At 54.4% G+C, this 25,456-nt stretch overlaps 1 protein-coding gene across 1 annotated transcript; it reads left to right on the top strand.

Moving 5' to 3' along the window:
• The first annotated feature begins 4,755 nt into the window (after positions 1–4,755).
• LOC143639863 (carbohydrate sulfotransferase 15-like) lies at positions 4,756–11,494 on the top strand. Its single transcript, XM_077107897.1, has 3 exons — positions 4,756–4,818; positions 9,455–9,602; positions 11,304–11,494. The coding sequence occupies exons 1-3, from the start codon at positions 4,756–4,758 to the stop codon at positions 11,492–11,494; spliced, it is 402 nt and encodes a 133-aa protein (XP_076964012.1).
• Positions 11,495–25,456: the final 13,962 nt, after the last annotated feature.

Here is a 25,456-nt window from a genome sequence, read left to right as displayed (position 1 = left end):
TAACGGACTGTTTCCAACAGCGATTCCAAACAGTCCTGGCCAAGTTGTCACACCATCTGTTCCGGTGGCTTGGGGAAGGAAAAGTGGTGGCTTGGCAGGAGGGGGCTGGGCAGTCCCCAAACTCAGGGCTTGACGTCAGCTCCACTGGGCCCCACCCTGCCCCAGAGCTCTCACCCCTCCAACCTCAGCTGCTGCTGCTACTGTCAAGGGCCCCAACCCATCCCCAGCCTTCTGCACTGTGGTTATTTTAGAAGCTGTGGCAGGGGCCTGTGCTCAGGCCTGTGTGGCTTGGCCCATTCCTTTGCGGTGCAGGGGTCCTGGGGCCCCACCCTGCCCCAGAGCTCTCACCCCTCCAACCTCAGCTGCTGCTGCTACTGTCAAGGGCCACTGCCCTGCCTGGAGAAATTTTCCCTTTTATGAAATGGGTCTTTGTTTCTGAGTCTTCTACCCACTGGTCAGTCCTTCAGGAGGACAGAGGGGGTCTCCTTCCTGCTGAGTCTCTGCTTCCCCAGGGGAATCCACTCTTTGTCCTTCACCATCTGGCACCCAGCTCCACAGGCTCTTGCCTATACTTTTGGCTCCCTTCGTGCCTGTCACTTTGCTCCACCCTCCCATGTTCTCCTCACCTGTGTCTCTATTAATGCATCCCAAGGGTGCACAGGTGCTCCTGCCATGCCGTGGTGGTTCATCAGGAGCTTGAGTTGGCTGTACCCCTATGTATTTTCCACATTGGTCTCTTTCCCCTAGTTCATCTTTGTGCGGTTGATTTTAAAGACTAAACTGTGGACGTGTGGATCTGTCTCTTTGTATTAAATGTTTATGCCTGTGCCTGCTCCAGATTTTTGCCATCCTTCCCAACATTTTCTTTCTTTCTTTTTTTTTTTTTTTGGTGGGGAAGGGTATGTACTGGGGACTGAACTCAGGGGCACTCGACCACTGAGCCACATCCCAGACCTATTTAGTATTTTGTTTAGAAACAGCGTCTCACTGAGTCACTTAGCGCCTCACTTCTGTTGAGGCTGGCTTTGAACTCACCCTCCTCCTGCCTCAGCCTCCCCAGCCTCTGGGATTACAGGTGCGCACCACCGCGCCTGGCTCTTTAGCCTAATTCTCCAGGAGGACCTAGAGTGCTCCCTGAAGGAAGGGCCCTTTGCTGTGCTTGCCTCCTTTTGGGTTCCTGGTGGGAAGTCTGGCCACTTGGCCAGAGTCCTCTGCACACCTGAGGCGGCGATTCCTAAGTCTTGGGTGGGATAGTGCTGTCTAATCAACAATCCTTTGTTTCCCTTGAGATTGGGTTTGGAATCTATTCATTCCCTAGGGCTGTTTAATAAATCACCTCAACCTTGGTGGCTTAAAACAATAGAAATTTGTCCCCTCCCAGTTCAGGAGACTGGAGGTCTGAAATTAAGATTCCTGCAGGGTTGGTTCCCTGGGGCGGCTCTGGGGAGCGTCTCCTCCAGGCCCCTTGCTGCCAGTGACTTCCAGTGGTCTTGATGTCCTGGCTCCTGGCTGCAGCGTGCTGTCTGCCTAGATGCCCCATGGTGTTTCCTCTCTGTTTCACCCTGAACCCATATCTCATTTCAAGATCCTCAACTTAATTACACAAGCAAGGACCCTGTTTCCAAATAAGCTCACAAACCCAGGTACCTGGATTAGGACATGGACGAGTCTGTAGTTATATTGAACCTGCTACAGAATCTGGGTCCGGAGGGAGTGGCCATCTGTTATGGGGACTCGCGTCTGCTCGGGTGTCTGCCAATGCAGTTGGATGCAGAGGACCCCGGCGTGGGCCCTAGCAGTGATGCCCAGGGACTCTCGAAGCCCAGCCCAGCTGTGGGTAGACCTGGAGGGGACTGAGGGCTTCTCACCCTGCCAAGGAGGTAGTGCCCTGCCTGGTCAGGGTTATGAGTTCACCTCAGCACACCCCAGGCAGATGAAAACCTACCTGGGGGTACACTCGCCTGGGACGCTGTACGTGTCCCAGGTTTCTCCGGGGAATTGTATGCAATCAGAAGATTTTTCATGAATTTATTTTGTGTCTAAAATTGAGGCCAGTTTACATACTCTTGTTTTATTTATGAGCCAAATGTGCACAAGAAATGTTATTACTACAAGGGGAAAACCTCTCAGTATGGAAACCTTGAGCCAGTGATTGCATTTTTGTGATGGGATTTAAGTGATGGAAATCTAGTTCCACCAAACCATTCGGGCAGCTCTGTGGCATCCTTGGTGAGAGCTCCAGGCTCAGGCTGGTATGTGGAGTTTCATTAAGGGTTTGAGAGGCGTCTGTGAACTTTCACTGACATCGTGGCTTGGGCTGTGCCCAGACAGAGGACTGATCGGGGTCTTTGCAAATCTGATTTTGGCTTCTGTCAGTCAGCCTGTAGGCTCTACCTGGGCCCCACCTGCAGGGTCCTGGGCAGGATTTCAGGGGTGTTGCGTGTCATGATTTTGAAGGACACTAGCACAGCAGATGTGGCAGTGGATTGATCATGGGACAGTGCCTGTGGGATCTGGTGGGCCAGTCTTTTCACCAGTTCCTGAGTATGTTTAATGACTCCTTTTGAGACAAATCCTATCGGGATTTGGATCTGACTAGACTGAGATTCAACAAGATGCCGCTAGGGTGTGCTTGGATTCTAGGCAACCTGTGGGCATCTGCCAAGCATCTCCAGGCATCAAAGGGGTCTCCTCTGTGGACACTGGAGGGGGAGGAGCTCTCAGGGGATTCAGAGGTGAAGAAGACCTCCTCCTACCCCCAAGAAGGACATGGCAGTGGGGGAGAAGTAAGGGTGGTGAGAAGGAGCCCTGTGGCCAGCCAGCGAGGCTTCTGCTTCTGCAGGGGTGTGTGAGTCCAGGTGGGAGTTGGGGAGAGGGGGCTGGCAGTGCAGCAGTTCACCCCCAGATACATGTGCATCGCGAGACTGGCGGGTGGCCTGCCCTGGGAAGAGGAGAGCCAGGACAGGGGCTGAGGCATAGAAAGCAGGGAGCTGAGGAGAGGGAAGCCCTGTGCGCAGCCCTGGTGCCACTCTGAGGCCAGCCAGCCACTTGTCCCAGGAAGGAGCCACAGTGGGGGCCAAAGGCATTAGGAAGAGCTGCCGGGCACTTGAAGGCGTGTGCCAGAAGAGAGGAGGAATCATGAAGGCCGGAGAGGGGCGTCCTGGCCCTCTCTGCAGCAGAGACAGCAAAAGACCAGGAAGCTCACAACCTGCAGTTCCTTTGGAGGCAGCTCCTCGGCGGCCTGCCACAAGGGAGAGAGAGAGGCTCTACCAGGGTTTCTGCCAGGCTGGAAGTCTGTAGGGGAAGAGAGAAATGGAGTTCAACCTGGAATGCAGGCAGAAAAGGTAATTTTACAGCCAGAGAGTGGAGGGTGGAAAGTCACTAGGGAAACTTAAGGGAACGGGGTTCTGCCTCAAGTAGATGATTGGAATCTTGCTGAAGACAGGCCAGGAGATCAGACATCTGGGCAGCGAGGACCCTGATCATATGAAGAGGGTGATTCAGTTTGGGGGTTGGGAGATTCTGGCTAAAACAGCTCAGCAATGCCTGAAAAACAAATTTCAGCAGCTTGGGTTTAAGGATCCAATCAGCTCTGTGAGTGGAATTCATGGATGGAGCAGCATTTGTTCTGGTAATAGCCAGGCTCCCGAGAAGCTGAGCCCAGGGGTGGGTACGACAGCCAGAAGAGTGTCCAGCAGAAGTGGGAAGTGGGTCGGTTACTCCAAGGTCACTTTCTGTACTATGGTTAAAGCAGAGGGGACTCTGCTCAGGCTCAGGTTGACTGAACCCCTTTTGCTTTTGATTGGTCACTGGGAGTCCACTCTGTTTTGGAAAACCAGGCTTTTCTAGCCCTGTTTGATCCCCAGGCAGCTGGCTGGAGGACTGCATTCTGGTTTGGTCTTTGTTGAGCCTAGGGCAGAAGCTTAGCCCAAAACTTAGCCTCCCCCGTCTTTTCCTTCACAGAGGAGTTTTACTAAGATAGGGTGACCAGACAGAGATGGTGGCCAGAAGTTGAATCTGGTCAAGAAAGACCACTAGCTCTGGAGGCCAGTGTGGGTAGGGGTGCGGGTGGAGTCCCGGAAAAGAGCAGAGCCTGGGTGGATACCCAGCCTGCAGGTGTTCCCCTGCTGTGTGCAAGTGCCTGGAAGTTGGGTTAAAAACAGGTTCCTGTGAACCTAGGAGCACACATTTAATACTTTTTAAAAACAGTTTGGAATGCCTTTGAGAAGAGCCAGGAGTTTCAGAGGGGCCTCTGATACTGCAAGCACCCTGTGTTCCTCCAAGAGGAGAGAGGATGGGAAGGAGCATAACCATTTTCATGGTGTCTTTTTGCTACTGATCATTTCTGTAATGGGGTGTTGTAAAATCAGAGCCTTGGCCTGAGGGGGCTTGGGGTGGCGGGAAGCCTGCTTTGCAAATCCTGCTGGTGGTGGTTTCGGGCCAGCGCAGACCTGTCTGGTTGGGGAGGAGGGGTGGCACATGAGGGGTGGGCGAGAAGGGAACCAGGGAGGGGCTCCTCTGCAAGGGAAGGCAGAGAAATGGTTGTTTCTTAATGAACAAAACCAGATAATGTAATTGCACATTGATTTTCTTTGTCACCCGCATGGCGTGATTTCACATGGGCGGATGGTGACATCATCCATTTATTGCATTCACAGGTTGTACTCTGACTATCTCTACTTTGCAAGTTCGAATAAATCTGCGGACGACTTCCATGAGAAAGTGACAGAAGCTCTACAGCTGTTCGAAAATTGCATGCTGGATTACTTGCTGCGCGCCTGCATCTATAACAACACTCTCAACAACGCCGCCATGCCTGTGCGTACGCCCGGCCCACCCCGTGCAGAGTGGCCACTTGGCTGTGGTTATTCGGGGCACACTGTGGAGGGGATTTTAGGACAGAAACCCAGAGAGAAGCATCTTAATATGCAAATGCACTCGGCCATCTCTGAGCAGAGGCTGCTGTGGAGCCAATATCCTGGGATGCAGAAGCTGGATGAACAATGAGGGCTCTCGCAGTAGGCTCCCTGCTTCCTCCCTGCCCATCACCCCATCACCTACAGTCCCCTCCCTGTGTGAGAGAACAGGATTGCCATTTAGGGAGGCCCTGAAAGCACAGGCAGCAATTACTCAGCAGAGAGGAGGCGCCAGCCCCAGAGTTTTGAAGGGCCTCTCTGCAGCACATGTTGTCCCTCTGGTTTCAGGATTCCCTGCCCGTGACTTTGACCGTCTTTGCAGGGTCTCCTCCTGGTCCTTGGTCTGTTCCCTGCCTTCCCTCAAGGCGCCATCCTGGAGGTCCCAGACTTCCTCCTGCACTAACAGTTGTTGGTGGCGAACTGGGCACCTTCCAACTGGGGGACGGCTCTCCTTGCTGGGTCCCAGGAGGGAGTTTTCAGCAGGTGGCTTTCCCCGGTGAGGTCAGTCCACTGTCTGCCCAGAGTGTGGCTGGGCCAGCCTCTGCCTGACATGGCCATGTGGGGCACAGACTGCTGCGGAGGGCAGTGGCACTCACTGGAGAGGCTTCGTGCCCTCTGCCTTGTCACCTAGGCTGCCTTATCCAAAGGTGGGGCACAGAGATAGCAGGCCTGAACCTCAGCTGCCTTCACAGGGGCTCTGTAATATGGCAAGAAGATGTGACTTGGTTCAGATGACCACAGACCCAGAGGGCAGAGGTGGGCTTGGGAGCCAGGTGGTGTGTGGGTCCACTTCCTCTCCATTTTACAGATAGGCGTACTGAGGCTCACAGATGGTTTCCCTCCTGCCCAGAGCTAGCCTCACGTTAGTACTCAGCCCCAGGTCTGGTGGTCTTAGGAATTCAGGGTGGTCCCCCCTGCCTTGTGCTTTTAACTTCCATTTTATGTCTTGCTGGAGTGACAATTAAGCAGGCACCAGTGGTCAAAGGGACATTCGCAGGTGCAGAACAGTGGACAGGATGGATGTGGCTGTAGCAAGTCCTGGGTTCATCTTTCCTTCTTCTCTGTCCCCGGAGAGTCCGCACACAGGAGGAGGAGCCCAGAACTTGGGAGGGGGGTCTGGCTCATCTTGGGGAAGCCTCACTTCTGGGATAGGAAGAGAAGTCCTCTCCTGCTGCAAATCCCAGCACATCTCCACAGGACAGGGGTAGATCTTCAGGACCTGTGGGGACCCTGTTACCTCTTAGTGACTTCACTGCCTCCCTGTGGCACCTCCTTCTCTGTCACTGCCACAGCCTACTCTCTTCTTCTAGATCTGCAGATTGGCTAGGGCTTCTGCCTTGGAGCAGGGCTCACAGGTGTGGTCCCTGTAAACTTGCCTGATGTGCAGACTCCGCCCCTCAGAAATCCTGTGTCAGAAATTTTGCAAGGGGACTTGATCCATGGAGCAGGCCTGCCTGGGGGTGTGTCCTACACCTGGACCCTGGACCCCTGGTGGCTGCTCCTCCCTGGGGTGCACTTCCCCTTCCTGCTGAGGCTTCTTGCCCTTCAGGTGTTTCGCCAGCCTGACTTCCTGTTCTTTCTCCACCTGGTAATTTTTCTCCATAGCCTGTAGCACCATTGGCGATTTCGAATGTTAGTCCTTGGTCAGGTTAACTGTGTCCCTTGCACTAAACTGGAGCCCCACAAGGCCACAGCTGTCTGTGAAGCAGCATCCAATCTCCATTGCCTGCAGCAGGGCCCTGGCACATGGTGTGAACTTGCTACCTATACACCAGCTGAACAAATGAATAAATGAATGTGCAGGGAGTTTGGGAGGATTGGGGGGGGGGTGGGGATGTGCGAGATCCCATCTGAATTGTAGTGGGGGACACAGAACTCAGTGCATCTGGGCAGAAGCTGGGCCTGGCCAGCCTCCTGCCATGCTATGCTCCTGGGGCTCCCTGTGGTGGAACAAGCCCCATGCATGAGGTATTGCTCTTCGACGTGGCTCTGATGGGTGCTGACCACTGACCTTGTTCTCCCTCTGGTTCTCTGACTTTCTGACATGGAGTCAGTCAGCCCCCTAACTTCAAGGCTTCTCTCAGCTCTGGTTTTTTCCACTTTAAATGCACTGTGCTCTTGCCCCGGGGCCCTCTCTGTGTGCTTTAGACTTGAACCCTACATGGGCAAAGCAAGGGAGCTGGAACTCTGAGTGGGGCTGTCTCGGGTGTCCTTGTGCTTCCCAGTCATAGTGGTGATGCTATAGGAATAGAAATGTCCCCAGGGTGCCTAGAACCTTCACTGGCTGTAAGTGGACAGGGCTGGAGTGGGAGAAGAGGGGTGCTGGGCTGGGCAGTTCGGGAGCTTGTCCCTTGGGGAGCAGCTGAGTGCCCAGGAAGCCTGCATGCTCCCTGCCTGGACAGCCCAGTCCATCAAGAGGGCCCCACTGCAGGACATGGCCCCAGGACTCTGGCCCCCTGAGGACACTGGAGGGACTCTGACCAGATATACACAAACCTTCAGAGAATATTCTGTCACTGTGGCCAGGTGCAGGGACAGGCTACAGCTATTCTTAAGGAGCAGCATCTTGCACAAACACTTGACCACTTTCCTTCCAGAAGGTTCTCTAGTTGCAAAGCCAGGCTCTCTGGAAGCGATAAACCTCATTAGTCTGTTCTCCCCCCAGGGAGAAGCCTGTGAGATGCCAGGGAGAGAGGCTTGAAAAGCTCCAAGAGGCCTGCTCCTTCGCCTTGGAGGCCACACGGTCTCGTTTCTGAGGCTGATGCAGGCTCGTTCCTCACAGCTCCTGCCCAGCTTGAGGTCTTTTTTATGAGTTGGTGTATAGGGAGTGAGGAATTGTGGGCTGGAGGCAGCTAATGAATTTTGGAGACAACACTCTATTCCCTCTAATTGCTTTCCTCCCTTCCCATCTTCCTGCATCGTTAGAAAAATAATGAAATGGAAAAAGAATAGCAAGATATGAAACTTGATAGCATCTGCACAATTTTTTCAAATGTTTCTTCATCTGATTGTTAACTGAGCTCAGCAGTTCTGCCGAGGACCATATTGGGCACTGACACAGGTCTTGCAGAGGAAGGCTTAATGGCCTTCCTTGAAGCCACTGACCCCGCACTCAAGGAGTTCAGGGTCAAGGGCAAGAAGCCTAAATGAGCCTTAAACTCTAGGAGGAGCCAGTGCTGGGAGGTGCTCCAGGTGGAAGGGTGAGCCAGAAGGTCAAACTGGACAAGAACCTCTGTGTGGAGGGCTCTAGGGGTCTGGTTGGGGCTGGTGGTGACCAGCTCACTGCTCGGCCAGCACATGCTGGTGGCCAGGCAAGGGGTGGGTGTGTAGGCCCGGTCAGGAGTTGTGTATCAGGAGGACAGCAACGGGCATGGACAAAGGGAGAGGGGTGTAGACAGGGAGGTGGGGAGGAGGCTGCCCTCACTGCCTTTGTTTTGATGCCACTGCAAGTTCTGGAGAAGATCCCCAAACCACCAAGTTCACTAATGTTCTGGAAAAGCTCACAGGGCACACTGAAGGTGGCCATCTCTGTGGTCACGATTTATTTCAGGGAAAAGGTGCAGATTGAAGTCAACCAAGGGAAGAAGGGCATGAGCAGGGCCAGGGGCTCCAGTGCAGAGCCCTGTCTTCTTCTCCGCTGGGAGCCATGGGCAGTGCTCCTGCCCCCTAGCCATGATGGATGCGTGATGGCACTTGTGGACTATTGTCACACCAAGCCTTGGTGCCCTGAGTTCTTACTGGGACTCTCTTACTCACTTCCTTGTGACTGTTGGTCTCCAGTCCCTCCAGGGGTCAGGAGTGATACCTACCTGTAGCCCAGCATCCCATCGTTGGTCACTTTGTTAGCCTGTCCATGGCAAAGCTCCGGCAAACCAAGATACTCCTGATGGGCAGCGCATTCCAGGGCCTGAGATCACCTCCCAGCAGCCAAGGGCGGAGGCCAGACCTTTCTCTGGGTTAACTCTTAACTGCACAGCTGCAGTTTGGCACAAGAGAAAGGAACAGAAGGATGAGGACCAGGAAGTGAGTAGGTGGACTGGAGAAGGGCCTGGGGCCTGTGGGCTTCTTTCTGCACCAGTCACATCCACATGTGCTCAGCTCATGACCTATGTTGCCTGGGTTGTCTGAGAGCATCTGCCGTGGATTTCCACAGCCTTTGTGGGCTGGACATTGAGGTTGCTCAGGGAGCAGGGAGAGGGCTGGGATGTCATGCAGAGAGCACATGCTTCCTTGGTTGCTGCAGCCTTGACCTCTTCCCCACACCCAGTGCTCACCAGCCACGTGGAGACATGGCGCTCCTGTGGGGCTGTGGTGAGGATTCAGTGCAGCCAGAGTGTAGAAATTCTCTGTCCACATAGTACAGACTCTTTGTGGTAATGCTAGGGCACGTTGTGTTCAGATACCTCTCTTGAAGGCGACTGTTGGACTGGCTAACTCTCCCGGGTTGCTTTATTATGAAGGCCGTAATGCTTTTGGAAAAGTGCCTTAGAGAGCCAGGAACATGCCTCCTGAAATAATGCCCTCCTGCTCTGTCCTAGGTGAGGCTCCAAGTCGGGCTGTATGCCGTGTACCTTCTGGACTGGCTCACTGTTTTTCATAAGGATCAGTTTCTCATTCTGCGCCTGGAAGACCACGCATCCAATGTCAAGTACACCATGCACAGGGTCTTTCAATTCCTGAACCTGGGTATGTGACATGGCTCTGACTGATGGGGCCCAGTGGGAGCCCCATGGAGGCTGGCTCTTGGGGAACTCTCTGGGTCAAGCACAGTCACAGCAAGCCGGGCAGGGACGGGCTAGCTGGGAAGCCCAGGGAATTACAAAGAGGCCAGGTCAGTGCCTGTTTATTGAGCACCAGCCACTTGGGCACTGTGCCTGGCATGCTGAGGGAGTCTCTGGGGTGGAGGAGGGGGCCTTCCAGCAGAAGGAGAGGACGAGGCCACTGCTGTACTCATTGAGTAACTTGTGGCGTGACATGGGGGGAGGTTACTATTGTCACGGAGGTGTGTGCTGACGACTGGGGACCCCAGCTGCTGAAGGATTGTAAAAGCTTTGTGGGAAGAAAGGGTGTGTGGTCAGAGCTTTGAAGGACCAACAGGGCAATGTTGGTGGCTGGAATATCCCTGCAGAAGGCATGGGGTGTGGAGGAGGGAACTGGCCCTTGCACCGTCTCAGAGTCGCTGGGGATCCCTGGAGCCAGAGTTGGTGACTGTTGGCCACTGGCCACAGCTCTGGGAGGGTGAGCCTACCCTGAGCTTGAGGTCACCAGCCCAAGTCCCCAGGGCACTTTGTGCCCCAGGCCACACTGCTTCCCATGGCGATGGCTGGCAGGGACACACACAGGTGGGGTATGCTGTCCATGGGGAGGTGTCATCCAAAGATAGGGGCCAAAGCTGAGGCAGGGTCAGAACGGGCCGACTCCTTCCCCGAGGTCTTGCAGCCCTAAGGACGTTGCCTGGGAATTTTGTTAATTGAATATTTCTTAAAATAAATCTGCCTCACTGGGTCGTTTGATTTTCTTTCTCCTTTTGGGAGAGCTGGTAATGTGTTGGAGTGTGGTCACTTTTCTTTCTAAGGCCTAGAACCAGTTATTCATTTTTAAAAATTTGGCCACCTGAAGACTCCCTCACCTTAATGAGCTTGTGTCTTGTCCTTAGGAGGGGCAGTAAGGCCCACTTTTTATCTTGCATAACCTTAGGGCACTGGGATTTGCTAAGGACCCTGTCCAGATCCCGAGAGCCCGGGCTCCAGAGGCCTGACCAATGACGGGTGGGTTGAAGCCAGCAAGCATCCTGTGTCCCCATGCCTGGGCCCACGTGGCAGCCTCAGCTGGCAGCCCTGCCAGCTCATCACAGGCGTCTCCTCACTGATGTACTTGCTGTGGGTGGAGGTGCAGCCAGCGGGGACTCTGGGCACAGGTGGCCTGCACCCCCCATGGCCACCTCACAGCCAGACACACAGGTGAAAAGGGGCCCCTTGGCATCAGGAGCCCACGTGGAAATGTCCTGCTAGCCAGCAGGACACTAAGCCCCTGGACTGTGCCTGGCAGGGTTCACAGTGCTCAGAACAGGCTGCTGCCGGGGAAAGCAGCCCTTTAAGCAGAACTGGAGACAAGTCCCCAAGGTGTGCCTGTCCTGAAGCACCAGTGGGACTCCCCGAGGGTGGCCTCACACACCGCCCAGAATTCCTTTGCTGTTTCTTAATGGTATTTCCACCTCCCTCCCCCATCTCCTCCAAATGGATCCAGCCAAGGAATTTGAAGCCCCAAACACAGTCCTCTTGAAGGAAATCCCTTTCTTGGCACAGAGCAGAGCTGGGATTTTTGCTCAGTCCCCTTTGCCGCTTGCCCTGCCTCTGGCCTCATGGGATTCTTTGCCTTTCATTCCAGGGCCCCTAAGTAAGAAGCAAGAGGCCTTGATGACCAAGAGCCCTGCGTCCAATGCACGGCATCCAGAGGACCGGAACCTGGGGCCCATGTGGCAGGTCACACAGAAGATCTTGCAGGACTTCTATGGGCCTTTCAATGCTCGGCTGGCGCAGATCCTCACCGATGAAGCGTTTGCGTGGAAGACACAGTGAAACCTTAGTCCTGGCTGTAGGCATGGGGCTCAGCAACCCTGTCATTGGCATGACTTGAACCGTCTCCCTTGGTGGGGAACTGTTTTACACACAGTGTGGAGAAAACCGGGAGACTCCATCTTCTTTTCCTCCCCAGGCACCCGTTAATTAGAACCATTCCAGAATTTCCTGTGAAGTTCAGTAGCTCAGCCCTTGACCCCACAGAGCCCCTCGGGAGGCCACTGGAAGCTGCAGGTGGGCAGGAATTGAGTTCTGCTCTGTGAGCACCCGGAGCCCTGGGGAGGGACGGGCTTGCAGTGCAGTGGGGAGGCCACAGCCCAACTCTGCTCAGCCACCTCCAGGACAGCCTGAGTCCAGGGTTTGACAGTCCTGGGATCCTGTGAAGCACCAGCGCTCTCACCTTGGACTAGCCGGAACGTACACTTCTCATGCTCCCCGGCGGTTTTGCAATACTCTTGATTGGATGGCTCACCCCATCTGGGTGGAGTACGGAACCTCTTTTGAGAATGGAATCTCTTTTTCTTTTCTTCTTACTCCCAAGTCAGCTCTCCAGTGATATCAGAAATAAACCCTGTTCACAGTTTCCAAGAGAAAAGAATTGTTTTTGGCAGCTGTTCATCTCCAGCCTCGCATTCTGCCCTTGTAGACTTCACGTTTAACTAGAAAATGGATGCGTTAACAAACCACTTCCTGCACTGGACTAGCCCTAGCTCTCCCTCCTGCCTCTTTAGATGTTTTCTCAAGAAATTCCGTTTATATTTAGAAGGGGAACTTTTGCTGAATGCCGGAATCCTGCATCCTCAAGGAGCTGAACCCTCTGTGGAGTCTCAGTGACTGAAGTCCTGAGGCATGCAGGGCCTCAGAGAACTGAAGGGGCTCAAGTGCTGGGTCCTTGCTGGCTACAGGCTCTGCCCCTCGCGGAACCTCTCTGGAACGAGTTCATTATCCGAGTTCTCCAGCTCCTCTCTCATTAAGGAGCTGCAAGATTCTGATATCCTGATTCAGAAACAATGCACAGGCTAAACTTGGGCTTAATGTAGTATGCTGGAATTTGGAATGAGATTGCTAGGAGCAATGTTCTTAATGGAATTTTCCAGTACTCTAGGCAGCTTTGGTTCACAATGGATGGACTGAAGGTCTTGTCACTTCTTGGAAGTCACGGGGAAAAGAATGCTTGGGCCTGCTTAGCATTCAGCCCAAGGTGGGACAAGGAAGCTTTGCACTCCTGTGGTCAAGGGAAGCTTCCTGTGAACCCGTGTTCTCGGATTGAGGTCCCATCTTCTGAGTCAGAAAGTGCAAACACTACATACCCAACTGGCGCTCGTGCGTGAAACAACTGGGCTTTGGTGGCACCAGGATGTGCACTTGCTCAGCTATCTGACCCTATTGCTATCGTCTTCCTGCCGCTGCAAAAGGGATGCTGAGCTCATTGTCCTGCGCCCATTGCCTGGGGTGCAGCTTGCTCTGAGCACTGCTGTGGCTGGGGCTGTTTCTGCTACTGAAGGCGCTGTGTGTCCTGATCACTACTTGCAGGGACAATCCTCACTTTTCTCTTGCAGAAGGTCTTCACAGCAGCCGCCAGAGGGGAAGTCTGGGCTGAGCACAGGATGCTTTAGGGAGATATCACTCCGGAGTGTGTGTGTGTATTTATTTGGAATATAGAGTGTGTGTGCGCGTGTGTGTGGGCACATTTGCTGAGTGGGTTCCCTTCAGTCCTGTTGCTGACGAGGCCTCCTCTCTGGACACAATGCCTTTACAGATTAATTTCTCTGCCAATTAACTTGTCATTTCCAATACATACTTTGCTATTCAACGTCAGACATGATTTCAACAAGGAGTTTTTCTTATGCACTCCTATGCATGTGAATAGCATGTCGTGTAACTCTGCTTCTTACAGAAGTATTATGAAGGTATTATTTCCAATATTATTTGGTTCATTACTGATCTCTTTTGTATATGCAGGCCCCCTCTCTGTGCTGCCCAGTGCCATCCAGACACAGTTTTTCCCTCCAGGCCTTTCTCCAGGGGCCACACTATTGCCTTTGCTCTCTCTCCGTCGAGGCCTGGCTCCTGTTGACAGCACAGATCCCATCCTTGGGCGGTGGCTTTCTAGCCCATCACCCCAGACCAAAGCAAAATGGAAGGTTCCTCACGACCTGGTACTGAAGACACTGCACACGGGTGTGCCCACCGCAGCCCCTAGTTGTGTGAGGTGTCGCGTGAATCATGGTGGTGTTGTGCTTCTATTAATATTTAACATAGTTAAAGATGGACCCTTGTGACTGGTGCCTACAGGGTGTGTGTCCTCCCCGTCTCCAGCACGCCGTCTGTTCTTTCCACCGTGTCCTGTGTGGGTGAGCAAGTGGTGGACAAGGTTGGCATCTCACTGGCTGGAGGTGCGTGCTTACTGTGGGAAGGGGCTTATGGAGGGAGGCTGTGAGAGGTGGCCATGGCCACACCCAAGATCAGAAGAAAGCTCAGGGGCAGAGACCAGGACTCGGGTGTTTCCAGGGCCTTCTGCCAGGGTCCAGCTGTCGGTAAGTCAGGGTAGAGGTGGGCACTATCCAGGGTGGGCCTCCATTGTCTTCCTACTTTGGAATCTGAGTTAGGTGACAACAGGCCTCACTCCTTAGCCCTCCTTGCCCCTGAGGGCTGTGCATTTGAGAGCCCTGGTGTCTCTGGGTGCACGCCATTATCACTAGACACTTGGTGTTCTGCTGAGATGTGGGCAGGCCTGAGGGAGGGCAGGGTGTACTGGGGCTGGCGTGACAGGTACCACCAGCTGGGTGGCTTGAACAGCATTCTGGGGCTGAAGTTCAAGATGGAGACGCCAGCAGGTGACTTTTCCGGGGGCTTCTCTCCATAGTTGTGAGGCCATTCTCCTGCTGGCTCAGGATGTTGTCCTCCCTCTGTGCATGGCCTCCTCCTCTTGGCAGGACACAGATTGGATCAAAAGCCACCTCAATGTCCTCATTTCAACTAAATCACCTTTTCAAAGGCTTTGTCTCCAAACAGCCATATTCTGAGGTGCTATCAGTTGGGACTTCAACACATGAATCTGGGGAGGGGACACAAATCTGTCCCACACTTGGGGCTCCAGTAGCCTGGGCCATCCATGGCATGACAAGGACTCTGGATGATTCTCCAGTTCTGGGAAGACAACAGGATTGTCACCTCTTTCCAGCACTGATCCCCATGGTGGTACGTTAAAGGTGGGGTGCCAATGGCATTTGGGCCTGGAAAAGCACCCCCTGCCCCCGCATGGGCCAGGAAGGTTTTGCTTACTGTATACCTGCATGAGACATGAGACGGAGGGCGGTCGGAATTGGGAGCCGGGCAGGGCAGGTGTGTGGCTGAGGGCTGGTGTGTGACTCCTCGACTGGAGCTCTTCTGAAACTCTCTGTGCTCAGAGGTCACCCCCTGCCAACCAGCTCAGGAAAGACTCCCAGGAGGACCGTGCACCTCCCCAACAACAGGCTGCAGGCCTCCTGTGGGGAGAGATGCTGTTTGGCCGGTGTTTCTGTGGACAGGCAGGAAAATGTGGCTCTGAGGAGTTCCCAGAACTCCTCAGCCAGCTCCCCTGCTGGGCACCAGAGGGCCAGTGTGTGGGTACTGCATGGACGGACGGGAGAGCAGCGCCTGGGAGCTGGAGAGCTTCCTGTGGCTGCGGTAACAAGTCACCCCCATCTCAGTGGCTTCAAGCCATACAGGTTTCTTACGGGAGGTTCTGGAGGCCACAGTCCCTGCTCAGCCTCCCTGGGCTCAGTGGGGCTTCCTCTCTGAGGAGACTCTGTGTCCTGGCCTCTCCAAGCTGCTGGAGGCCACAGCCTGGCTCTTGGCCCCTTCCCTGTCTTCCTGCTGTGTCCCCCTCCACCTCTGCCTGCCTCTGCTTTCGGGACCACACGGTCCTCCCTGACTCACCCTCTGCTTCTTGAGAGGACGCTCCTGATGACACTGGGCCCTGGATATCTGGGCTCATCCCCCCTCCTCAGGATCCAACCTGCAGATTCCCTTTTGCCAAGCAAGGGGAGGTGTTTAGGGGCCCTGGGGAATTGAGCTTAGACGTCTGCGGAGGCCACCGTGCAGCCCACGGCAGGAGACAGCACAGTGAGCCCTAGGGCAAGTGGGGAGGTGTGCCCAGGGGCCGCGTGGGCTGTGGCTGAAGTTGGAGGGCCGAGCTCCTGGGTGTGTGCTCCTGGGTGTGTGTCCTTCTGACCCGTGACTGGCATCAGAGAGCCTCAAGTTCACATCATAAGCCTTCGGTGTATGCCACTCCCCAGATTGCCTGGTTTGCACGGTGAGCAAGATGCCCGCGCTGCCCGGCACTCTCCCCAGCTCTGGGAGGAGGATTTCCAGTGCTTGCAGCTCACTCTTGTTCCTCACTTTCTGCGAAGTTCCAACAGTTCCCAGGAGGTCTCTAGTTTCTCAAGCTGCTGTTGAGTTGTGAAAGTCTCAAGAATAGTTAGAATGTTTTCCTGTCCCCAGGGGAGCTTCAGGGGCCTGCGACTTCCTGGGCCCAGCCTCATGCTTTGTGAGGCTGACCTCCAAGCTCACTGGCGTCGGTCCTGCTGATGGCACCAGGCTGGCCTTGCTCCTCCCTGTCCTTCCCTGAGCAGACTTGCTGTTGGGAAGGTCCCTGGCAGAGACCAGGGTGGGAGCTATGTGTGGCCTGGGCCCTTGGGGTCTGCGAGTCGCCATCCTTGGGGAGCCTGCATGGTGTAGACTGGACAGGAGAGCAGAGGCAGAGACCCGCAGGCACCCGTGCACCCAGGGAGTTGAGTGTGGCAGAGCAGTGGTGTCCCCCTGTCCTCCACTGGCCTGGCCTGCCCTGAGCTGCCCCTGTGTTCCTCCTCGCTGCTGGGCCTGTGAAGCAGAGGAGGACTCCATTTCATGCTGGTAGCATGTGCCAGCTGCCCCCGAGTGCCCAGTGCTGTGTCTGGGGTACAGAGAAGGCCGTGAAAGGGGCCTGCTCTCCCCAGTTAGAAAGCCCCTTGCTGGGGCAGCATCCAGGACCCCAGGCTCCCACAGGGCCCTTGGTGAGTGCAGAGGCTCTGGGGCTCTGGGGGATCTTCTGGGCTGCACCCCCAAGCTGTGTGTGCTCCAGAAGGTCCCTTGAGACGCAGGTCCCCGTCAGTTTTAGAAGTGGGTGTCAATGCTGAACCTGGGCCTCCCCAGACATGTGACTTGCCCCAGGCAGCGCCATCATGAGATGGCAACCAGAGGAAGGAGACCCCCCAGCAGCTCACAGCAGGCTGGGTCCACCACCTCCCCTTCCATCTAAAAGGCCAGGTGATTTATGCCCACTGAATTCTGCCCTGAGAAGGACGGCATGGGAAAGGGGAGACCTGGGTCTGGCACCAGGTGAGCTGAGTCAGGTTCCCCAGTGCAGGGCCTGGTATGGCCTTCCCATAACCTAGGGCACACCACTGGCCCTTTCTGTACCCATGGGTCTACAGTGCTCACGAGGGGGTGTCAGAGGTAACAGGTAAACACTGAGGGTCAGAGAGGTTGCACACCTCCCTGAGATCCACAGCACAAGTGTCCAGAATAAAAGACCAGAATGTCAACTCAGACCTTTTTTACTTATAATTTCAAAGTCAATGCTTTAAACCTTGGTGCTCCATACACCGTGCATCCTCTGCACCCTGGGGCCCCATCCTCAGTAGCCTGTCAGCATCTTGAATGACAAGACTCTCTCCCCACCCCCCCAGCCCCCATTTCAATGCCCAGTGTTCTACTGGGCCAAAGCTTTCTGCCTGTTCAGGTGTTCAGGGGTGACCAAGGCTTCTAGAGGCAGCTGAGGCGGAAATGAACATGACTCTGCTCTTCCAAGGCTCCCCACCGGATCCAGGTGGCAGAGGTGCCATCCCTGCCCTGGGTCTCAGCCTCCTGTGCAGGCAGGCTGCTTCTGAGTCCCCTGAGACCCGAGTTGCAGCAGAAGCAGACTGCCCCACCCTCTGGGCTCAGCCCTGCCCAGCAGCCTCAAAGGCACCGGGGCACACAGCCCAGCTGGGAGTCATACAAACAGCTAATGTTTATTTTCTCATCAAACATTTCCTGAACACCTACTGTGCACTAGGCACTGGAGTCTTCCTGTCCGTCTGCCTCAGGGACCAAGCCCAAGGAGGGCCAGGGCTGCAGCTTGTGGCCCAACCATCCCCAGGCAGGGCAAGGCTGACCCCAGCTTTAGGTCCCCCTGTGTCTCCCACGCTGTGGTCCTCAGGGCAGTCACCATGCTGTTGTTTTGTGTTCTTGGACCTCATGGCCCCTCATCCACCCTCAGCTTCCATCACCCTCTCCTGGCTTGAGATGGTCGAGGGTTTCCCCTGAAGGGCCAGACGGTGGGTCAGACTAGACGCTCTTAGGTACTAATTTAACAGCAGGGACAAGAAATGTCCTCAGAGTCACTGAGAAAATTCAAAGTATGATAATGGAGCACAGTGGTTGGTTACAGGTCTGCTCCCAAATAGACGGAAATTCCCCTGAAGGGGTTTCCACTTGGGGTCAGTAGTGCACCCGGTCAGAGGGCAGTGTCACTGCAGATGCCATGCTTAGCACAGCCTCTTGTCCCTGGGGACTCCAGTGGACGCCCCCCCCCACATCTGAGCCTCTCAGGACGTGACTTGTCCTCCAGCCTCCTCGGTGGCCTCCACTTCTTTCTGCATCTGCAAGGTCAAGGTGCCCGTGGTCCAGGCCCTGGCCTTCTTGCAGGAACGCCTGTCCACGGAGGGTCTCCTGCACTCCCAAGCCTCTGCTGCCTCTGGCTGGGGACCCCATGCTGTTCCCCCTACAGTGAGGGGCAGCTTCTCCAGCTGGAGTGACAGAACCAGTGTCTGTCCCTGTCCCCTGGCCACCTGTGGGCCACCTCAGCCCCCACAGGCAACAGGTGCAGCCCAAGTTCTGAGTTGCACCCTGCACTGCTCCCCCACTCTGAGCCACAGCCCACCCACCTCCCTCCCACCTCGTGCTCCAGTGTCCACCCGCCTGACCATGCTGACCCCGCCACTCTCCCAGGCTCCTCTCCTCCCACCTGAGAGACTCCCATTCTGCTGCCCCCTGATCCCGACCATTGCCCCAAGTTAACCCTGGTCCTTGTTCATATTGATGAACTTTGATGTCTTGGGGATCTGTGGGCCCCTGAGGGATGTCCCTCCCAGAGCTGGCTGGGACCCCAGTGAACGGATCACATACAAGGCAGCCAGAGTGAAGCCAGGTCCCACCGTCTCTGTGGAGCTCGTGGGGCCCTCCCTCACCCCTCAGGGCCTGGTGCCAGACCACTGGGTCCTGCACCCTGGAGCCTGGTTAAATAGAGCACCAGCCCGTCTTCACCCTCAGTGACTCCCCGGCTCGCCCGCTCCTTCTCCCAGAATGACAACCAAGGAGCCTGTTGGGGGCCACTGCCGCCTCTGCCTCTGGCCCTCCCTGAGCTTCTGTGTGGCCCCATGTGGCCCCATGTGCTGCAGTAGGCCCCATGCTGTGGTGGATTGGGGGTAACAGATCTGCTGCTCAGAGCCACGAGTCACCCCCACTGCTGGCCTCACTCACTCGCAGAATATCCCGACACCCCTCCCAGCTGCAGGGCCAGAGCCCCCCGGGCCTCCCTCATGCCCCCAATGCCATTCTCCCCCTGGGATTCCCCAACCATGTCACTCTTTCCTCTGAAACCCTGACCAAACTCCCACTCACTTAGGATAGAATGCAAAGACCCTCATCACTGGCCACAACTGCACAGGTGGCTGGCCTTAGAGCCAGGACACATGAGTGCCTACCTGTAGTTTCCCATCTTACAGGGAAAGAAGCTGGGGCTCAGAGAGGTTAGGGAACTTCTTCAAGATTACACAGCTAGAAACCAGTGTGGGAACCCAGCAAGTCCCACTTCCAGTTCCATGCTCGCGAGTAAGTGAAGAATAAAGCAAGCCTCAAAGGAGGCCAAAGGCAAGGTCAAAGTTAAAATGATGAAACACAGGAACTAGGCTGGTGTCCAGTCTGAGGGTGGAATGGACTGTCACCCTGCAGCATCTGGGGATGCCCTGAGTTGAGTGCACTGGGCAGGGGGGCCTAACCTGCTTAACCACAGCCACGTTTCCTGTTCCGTCTTTACTTAAAATCTTTAAAGTACATTTGTTTTGTCTGTCTGTTGGTATATTGCCAAAGCCTTTTCTCTGAGCGTGGGTCTACAGACAGGATTTTTGGGTGAACTTTGTCAGAAACCACATCACATTGAATCAGCACTGGTTTCTGGTTTCCAATTCTCTAAAGAAGCATCTGAACCGGAAGACCAGCTCAGCAATCTGGAGGCAAAGCCCTTCCTGGTTTGTGTGGCTGTCTCCCCAGCTGTGCGGGGGCTTCCCCGATCTTCTGCTGATAGTTCTCCAGTGGTTCTCCTAGGTCCTGGGGATCCTTGAGATCCTCGAGGAGAATCTGCAAGTTCAGATTATTTTCAAGATCATTCTAAGATGTCATTGCCCTTACATTTCCCATGAATGTACAAGCGAAGTGTTTCAGAAGTCCCAGTCTGCTCTGATGACTACTGGGAAGTGTCCAGCTCTGCTTGACAATCTCTCTGTTTCAGCCCTGATACAGTGACTATCCACAGATGTGAACTGGTATACAAAAACTCCTTGGCATCTTCAGTTTGGCTCAGGATGTAAAGGAGCCTTGGGGCCAAACGGTTTGAAAACTGCTGATTTGTGTGGTGTTTAATTAAATAGTGCATTTGTAATATTAAGAACAAGGGGCATTAAGAAAGCCTTGGGGACAGACATAATTGACTTCAGGAAATGCGAAATTGACTGGAGGGCATTTTGCAGAATGGCCCCAAACCAGGATACCTGAGGATGCTCCAAGCATCAGCCAGAATTTTTAGGGGACGTGAAAATGTCTGTCACTCAGGGAGGCCAGATCTGGGGCTGTCTACTATAAAAAAAAGGAAGATGGTCACTACAGTGCCAGCTATCGTTGACCAAGTGGCCATCAAATGACACTTGCACATCTTTCATTGACCTTCACTGTGGTCCCAGGATGAGGTTAAAAGGTGGAAGAACTGAGACTCGGTGGCCCAGGCCCGAGCTAGGGAGAGGCTGAGCTGGGCCTTGAGCGTAGGTTTGTTGTTCTCCAGGGCTCAAGTCCCGACCTTGGCTTCTCAGATCTGAGTCTATGGAAAGTTCCCAAGGAGACAGGTGGAGGCTTCCAGACTGGGCTGGCCAGAGTGAGCGAGGCCCATGCAGGCAGTGGACACTGAGGTCAGGCTGGGCGGCATCTTCAGAACTGACTGCAGCAGCGGGGCCTCGCTCATCCCTGGCCCCACTGTGTGCCAGGGAAAGTCCACTCTGTCCTCAACCATCTCTTTCAAGTCCTTCCCATGTCCCACTTCCACCCAGACATCAGGAGGCTGAGCTGTGTGCTGCTGACCTGGGTAGGAGCCCCTGAGTGTGTGGGACTGGCTGCTCTGTGGTCCCCATACCTCCAGATGAGGCCATCTTGGAGGAATCCCAGGTGGCCAGAGGACAGACAGTCCTGAGGTCATCTCTAGCCCCTGAGGTCAGCGGCTTTGGCTGCCACAGGAATGGGGTGAGGCTGCTTTCCTCCCCAGAGTTGGCCTCTAGCCTGCAAAGGGACAGTTGGACTGCACGGTGGCCATGGTGACCACTTGCTTACTTCCACCTCCACATAAGATAATCCAGAGACTCCTGCCATATTCTGCACTTTCAATAAAATGGAATTCAGGAAAATTCGCAAGTGAGCCATTATGGTTCTGAAGGCAGAGACCAGGCAGCCTGCAGGGATCCGGCACACCCAGACGTCTCAGCCACCCTTACCCTCTCTGCCTCTGCCCAAGCTGTTACTCCACCACAGCGCCCACTCCACCCTGTTCAAGGGAGTCAGCTTCCTGCTGCACCCCAAGGCCAAAGTCGAGGCCACCGCCTTCTGTGTGGGCTGTGTGGGTTTGCCCCATCCACACCCTGACACCCTGCAGTGCACACTGTTCCTAAGAGGGAACAGCAGGTGCTCAGAGCGAAAACTAAGCTGGGGGCCAGGGAAAGGGCTGAACGACCTCAGGCAAGGGATTTAACTTCTCTGAGCCTCAGTTTCCCCAGTTTCTGATGAAGTGAAAATATGGAGGTGTTCAAGAGGCCCCTTCAGATCTGCCTCTTTACTGCCTTTTGGAAACTAGCCATTTCCCCAGTTCACTTAAATTCCTAGCATGTTTTTTCAGAGAGAGTGTGTGGAGAGGAGCATGGGGGTCTAGAGTGGCAGCCCCCTCCTGCCATCTGGGCTTCTGCAAACTACCTCCCAGTGACTAGGAGGCACGGAAAGGCAGCCCTGTGCTGTCCTCTTGTGGCGGATTCAGAAACTGCACCCAGTAAGCCTTTGGTGTTTGGTTTGGGGCCAGGATGAGGCACCACGGCTCGTCGGGCATCTGGACTGCACGCAGGAGCCACCACTGATTTCTGAGTCACCTCTGACCTGGCTAAGAATGACCTCAGTGAGAAGGTGTATGAGGGTGCAAGGACTAAGGTCTCCATTCATGAGGGGTGTGGTTCTGAGCTGCCCCGATGTGAGAAGGGGAAGGGGCTATTGTGGCCACCCCACAGCAGTGGACCCACGTGGATCTTGGTCTTGAGCTGCTCCACATGACCTCTTAACAGAAGTGCCCAGCAGCCCTAAGGGCCAGGCAAACCAACCACAGTGCCCATAGCAAAGGGAGGCTGGGAGAGGGTCTTCAGGAGACTGGCCTGACTCTGAGGTCCAGCACCGTCCATCTCAGGCCCCAAAGCACAGCTACAAATGGACTGAGCCAAGACCCTTTGGTGTCCTTGGCAGTGGGCAGACCTCCAGCCTCCCCCTCCCTCCCTTGGGCCCTCCCCTTCCCGCTCTCTCCCCAGAACACTGAGTGTTGGGTCAGTCATGCTGTGGCTTCAGGCACCCTCCCAGGATGGTGGATAGCTGAGGAGGGTTGCTGAGGGAACTGTCACCCACCCTGCGGGGGTGGAACAGGAGGTCCTGGGGCCCGGGCCAGGTTCTACTGCGGCCCAGAAAGGCACCCACCTCTCCCTCCCATCCAAGCTCCGCCCTCTAGGCGCCCTCCCAGCACCCTCTCTGCCCTGGCGTCTCCTTTTCCCTCCTGCAGAATGGCCGTGGTCTCCAGGCACATCCTTGACTTGCTTGTGCGGCCTCTTGGTCCAGTGCAGGCAGGCTCTGTCTACCTCAGTGCCCAGATGCAGCTGTTCCTGGTGGGAGGGAGGAACTCAGCAGGCAGCGGGGCTGCGGGACTCCACACCTACCCTTTGCCATTCTGCCTGTGTCACCTGAGCGCCCGTCCAGCCTATTTCAGGCCTGCTGCAGGACTGCCACCTGGGAACCTGGGAGTCAGCCTGCTTGGTGCTAGTCTAACAGGGCAGATCCAATGTTGCTGTCCCCTGCAGCTTGGAGCCGCTTTGCTCACCTGTCTCTCCTTTTCCCTCTCATCCGCCTGCTCTCCCGTCTAGCCATGAGGGACAGAGGACCCGGAGACTCTGCTTACAGTGAGGCCCAGGAGTGTCTGCAGACTCCCTGAGCTGCCCCAGATAAATCCCCATGCCAGGCACCCAAAACAGTCTCAAAAAAACACTGTCGCACAGTCAGAGAAAATCACCAATAGACTGGTCACTCCTGAAAGACGTTTTTGGAAAGTGCTGTGTGTGACCCTCAGTTTCTTAGCTCCTTGTCCCAGCCCCCAAGGCTGAGGACCCATCACCTGCCCTCAGGGCAGCCCTAGCCCCCTCTGCCTGCCTTCCCCCTCTGGAACACTGGCCTCTGAGCCCTTTTATCAAAAGAGAACCACAGAGGCCTCAGCAGAGAAGAGAAGCAGCAAGTGTCCCCATTTCAGCAGCCACTAGATTTTAGGTTTCCTTTCTGGACCTAAAGTGCCTAGCACAGTGCCTGACACATATAATAAATTGTAACCAGACATTTCTGTTGACTGACAGCATATAAGTACCTTATTATTATATACTGAAACATTTGTGTCTAAATATTTCCACTCAATTGACCTATTTTAATCCTATCCATGAAATACTGTTTTACTCAGATAGAAAAAAATATACATTGTTTCATGTGTGTGTGGTTTGGGCAGAGAACCAAATGCAAATGCGTTCTGCATAAAACCTGCCCCCTTGTGTTACAAAGCTAAGCCTTAAACCTTGGGGAAAGCATCTTTTTACCTTGCACAAGTGCCTGGAGTGAGATGCAGGGAAATCATCGAAGCCTTCTTTGGAGAGTGGTAAAGGAGATGCCTCTCTTCTAAGGATAAACCAGAGCTTCCCCAAGGAGTCAGTGGCCATCCTGAGTACATGACGAGTGTCTACTTTCAAGGACACTGGCATGAGTACCCCCATGATGGCTTAAACTCGACCTATTTCCAAATGCCTCTTAGACCACTCCTCACAGGACACCATATTTCTCTTGATGCAATCCTATGCCATCCGCTCAAGCTTCAATTTTGCCATCCTTAAAATATCCAGTTACCTCAAGTTGCTTTATGACTAAGTGAGGTTGGACTCCTTTTTTGGAGAATTATCATTTACATCACCGTTTAGACTATTAGCATTTTCTAAACTCATCTCTCACCACGTAAAACCAATGAATATTTAGCACTAATGATGTTTGGGACACTTGATATGTTGTTAGGTTGATGAAAACAGAGAATGCAAATCCTCTCTAATGCATAAAACATAAAAAGGACTCAATAATGCAGAGGGATTATTATGAAGCTTAGCATCTTAGCTAAAGGTCCTGCTCTATTCTGAGCAAAAGAAGACCACACCTGGATCTTCCAGCTGCTGCTGGGTGGTGCTGTGTGTGTGGGGGGGAAGGTTGTTTCATCCTTTTCCTCTTATATGGTAAGACATTTGGGGCCAGTGGACGAGATGATGTGAATCCAGGTGAGCATAGGGTTACTGGCCACAGCCAACAGCCCACAGGACATTCAGGCACCTCAGTTTGTGGTATGGAGGGGAGGAGGTGCCATGTCTGGCCCTCAGTCCCAGGAGTCTACAACAGCTGAACCAGGACACACCTCTGGTGCTCCTGGGTCACTCTGAGTTGTTTGAGGTCCTGCTGGACAAAATGTAGGGTGTCATAGAAATCATGGCAGTCCACATTGGGTCCTCTTCACCTCCCGGTGCCAGTGGGTCTCAAGTCCTAAGGTCTCTTTCCTTGACCCATGATCCTGGCCCACATACACCTTATTTTCTAAAGACCCCTGATGAGGCTAATGCAGAGTCTCTCACAGGAGTCCTTCAGTTCCAAGCAACAAGTTTCAAACAATCTGCATCCATAGGAAACCCCTGCTTTCCCCCGGCTCTGGATCTTTCCAGAAAACGGTTCCACTCTGGGAGAAGCATGAGGCCAGTGGACGAGATCCTAAGGGGAAGGGTGCTGTGGGGTAGACGGAGGTCGGTGCGGGTCACTGCTGTCACATGCTTGCCCAGCTGTGGCCTGTTCTCCTGTGCCTGACTGCTTTGCCCTGAACAGAGCACCAGCTCCGTTAATGTTCAGAACATGAAGCAGGATTCCCGCCACTGGTCCAGCCAAGGGTTCCTCTCTCAAAATTGGCTTAACCCATGATAAGCCCTGGATTCGGGAAGGGAGGTGCCAGCCCATTCTAGGCAGGATGGGGAGGCTAGAGCTCTAATTTCTCCCCCAAAGTGGATGACATGTGTCAATGACAATGAGGCCCAAAGGGTGACGAGATGGACTAAGGTAAGATTGCCTTCCATAGGATTCTACACTTGAGTTCCTCACACTTAGGGGTGAGGGGCTTTAAACACGACTGTAAAACTCTTTTACGTTTCTTGGTGGTTTTGCCAATTTTGCCATAGGAGTCCTACGGGGCCAGGACAGTGGCATCCCTCAAAGAGGACTCGTCTTTGCTGTAGCCATGCAGCTAAGGATTTTCCCTGACAAAATGAGATTTTACTA

This window comes from Callospermophilus lateralis (genome assembly GCF_048772815.1).
Source record: "Callospermophilus lateralis isolate mCalLat2 chromosome 11 unlocalized genomic scaffold, mCalLat2.hap1 SUPER_11_unloc_1, whole genome shotgun sequence".
NCBI lineage: Eukaryota > Metazoa > Chordata > Mammalia > Rodentia > Sciuridae > Callospermophilus > Callospermophilus lateralis.
The sequence above is the reverse complement of the archived record's forward strand: the minus strand, read 5'-3'. Positions and strand labels throughout refer to the sequence as shown.

Bases quoted from the DNA above. Each gene is read 5' to 3' on its own strand.
- LOC143639863 (XM_077107897.1), top strand. From the start codon at position 4,756: ATGCTGGATTACTTGCTGCGCGCCTGCATCTATAACAACACTCTCAAC. The intron at 4,819-9,454 runs GTGCGTACGCCC...GCTCTGTCCTAG, and splicing joins TCAACAACGCCGCCATGCCT to GTGAGGCTCCAAGTCGGGCT. The intron at 9,603-11,303 runs GTATGTGACATG...CTTTCATTCCAG, and splicing joins CTTTCAATTCCTGAACCTGG to GGCCCCTAAGTAAGAAGCAA.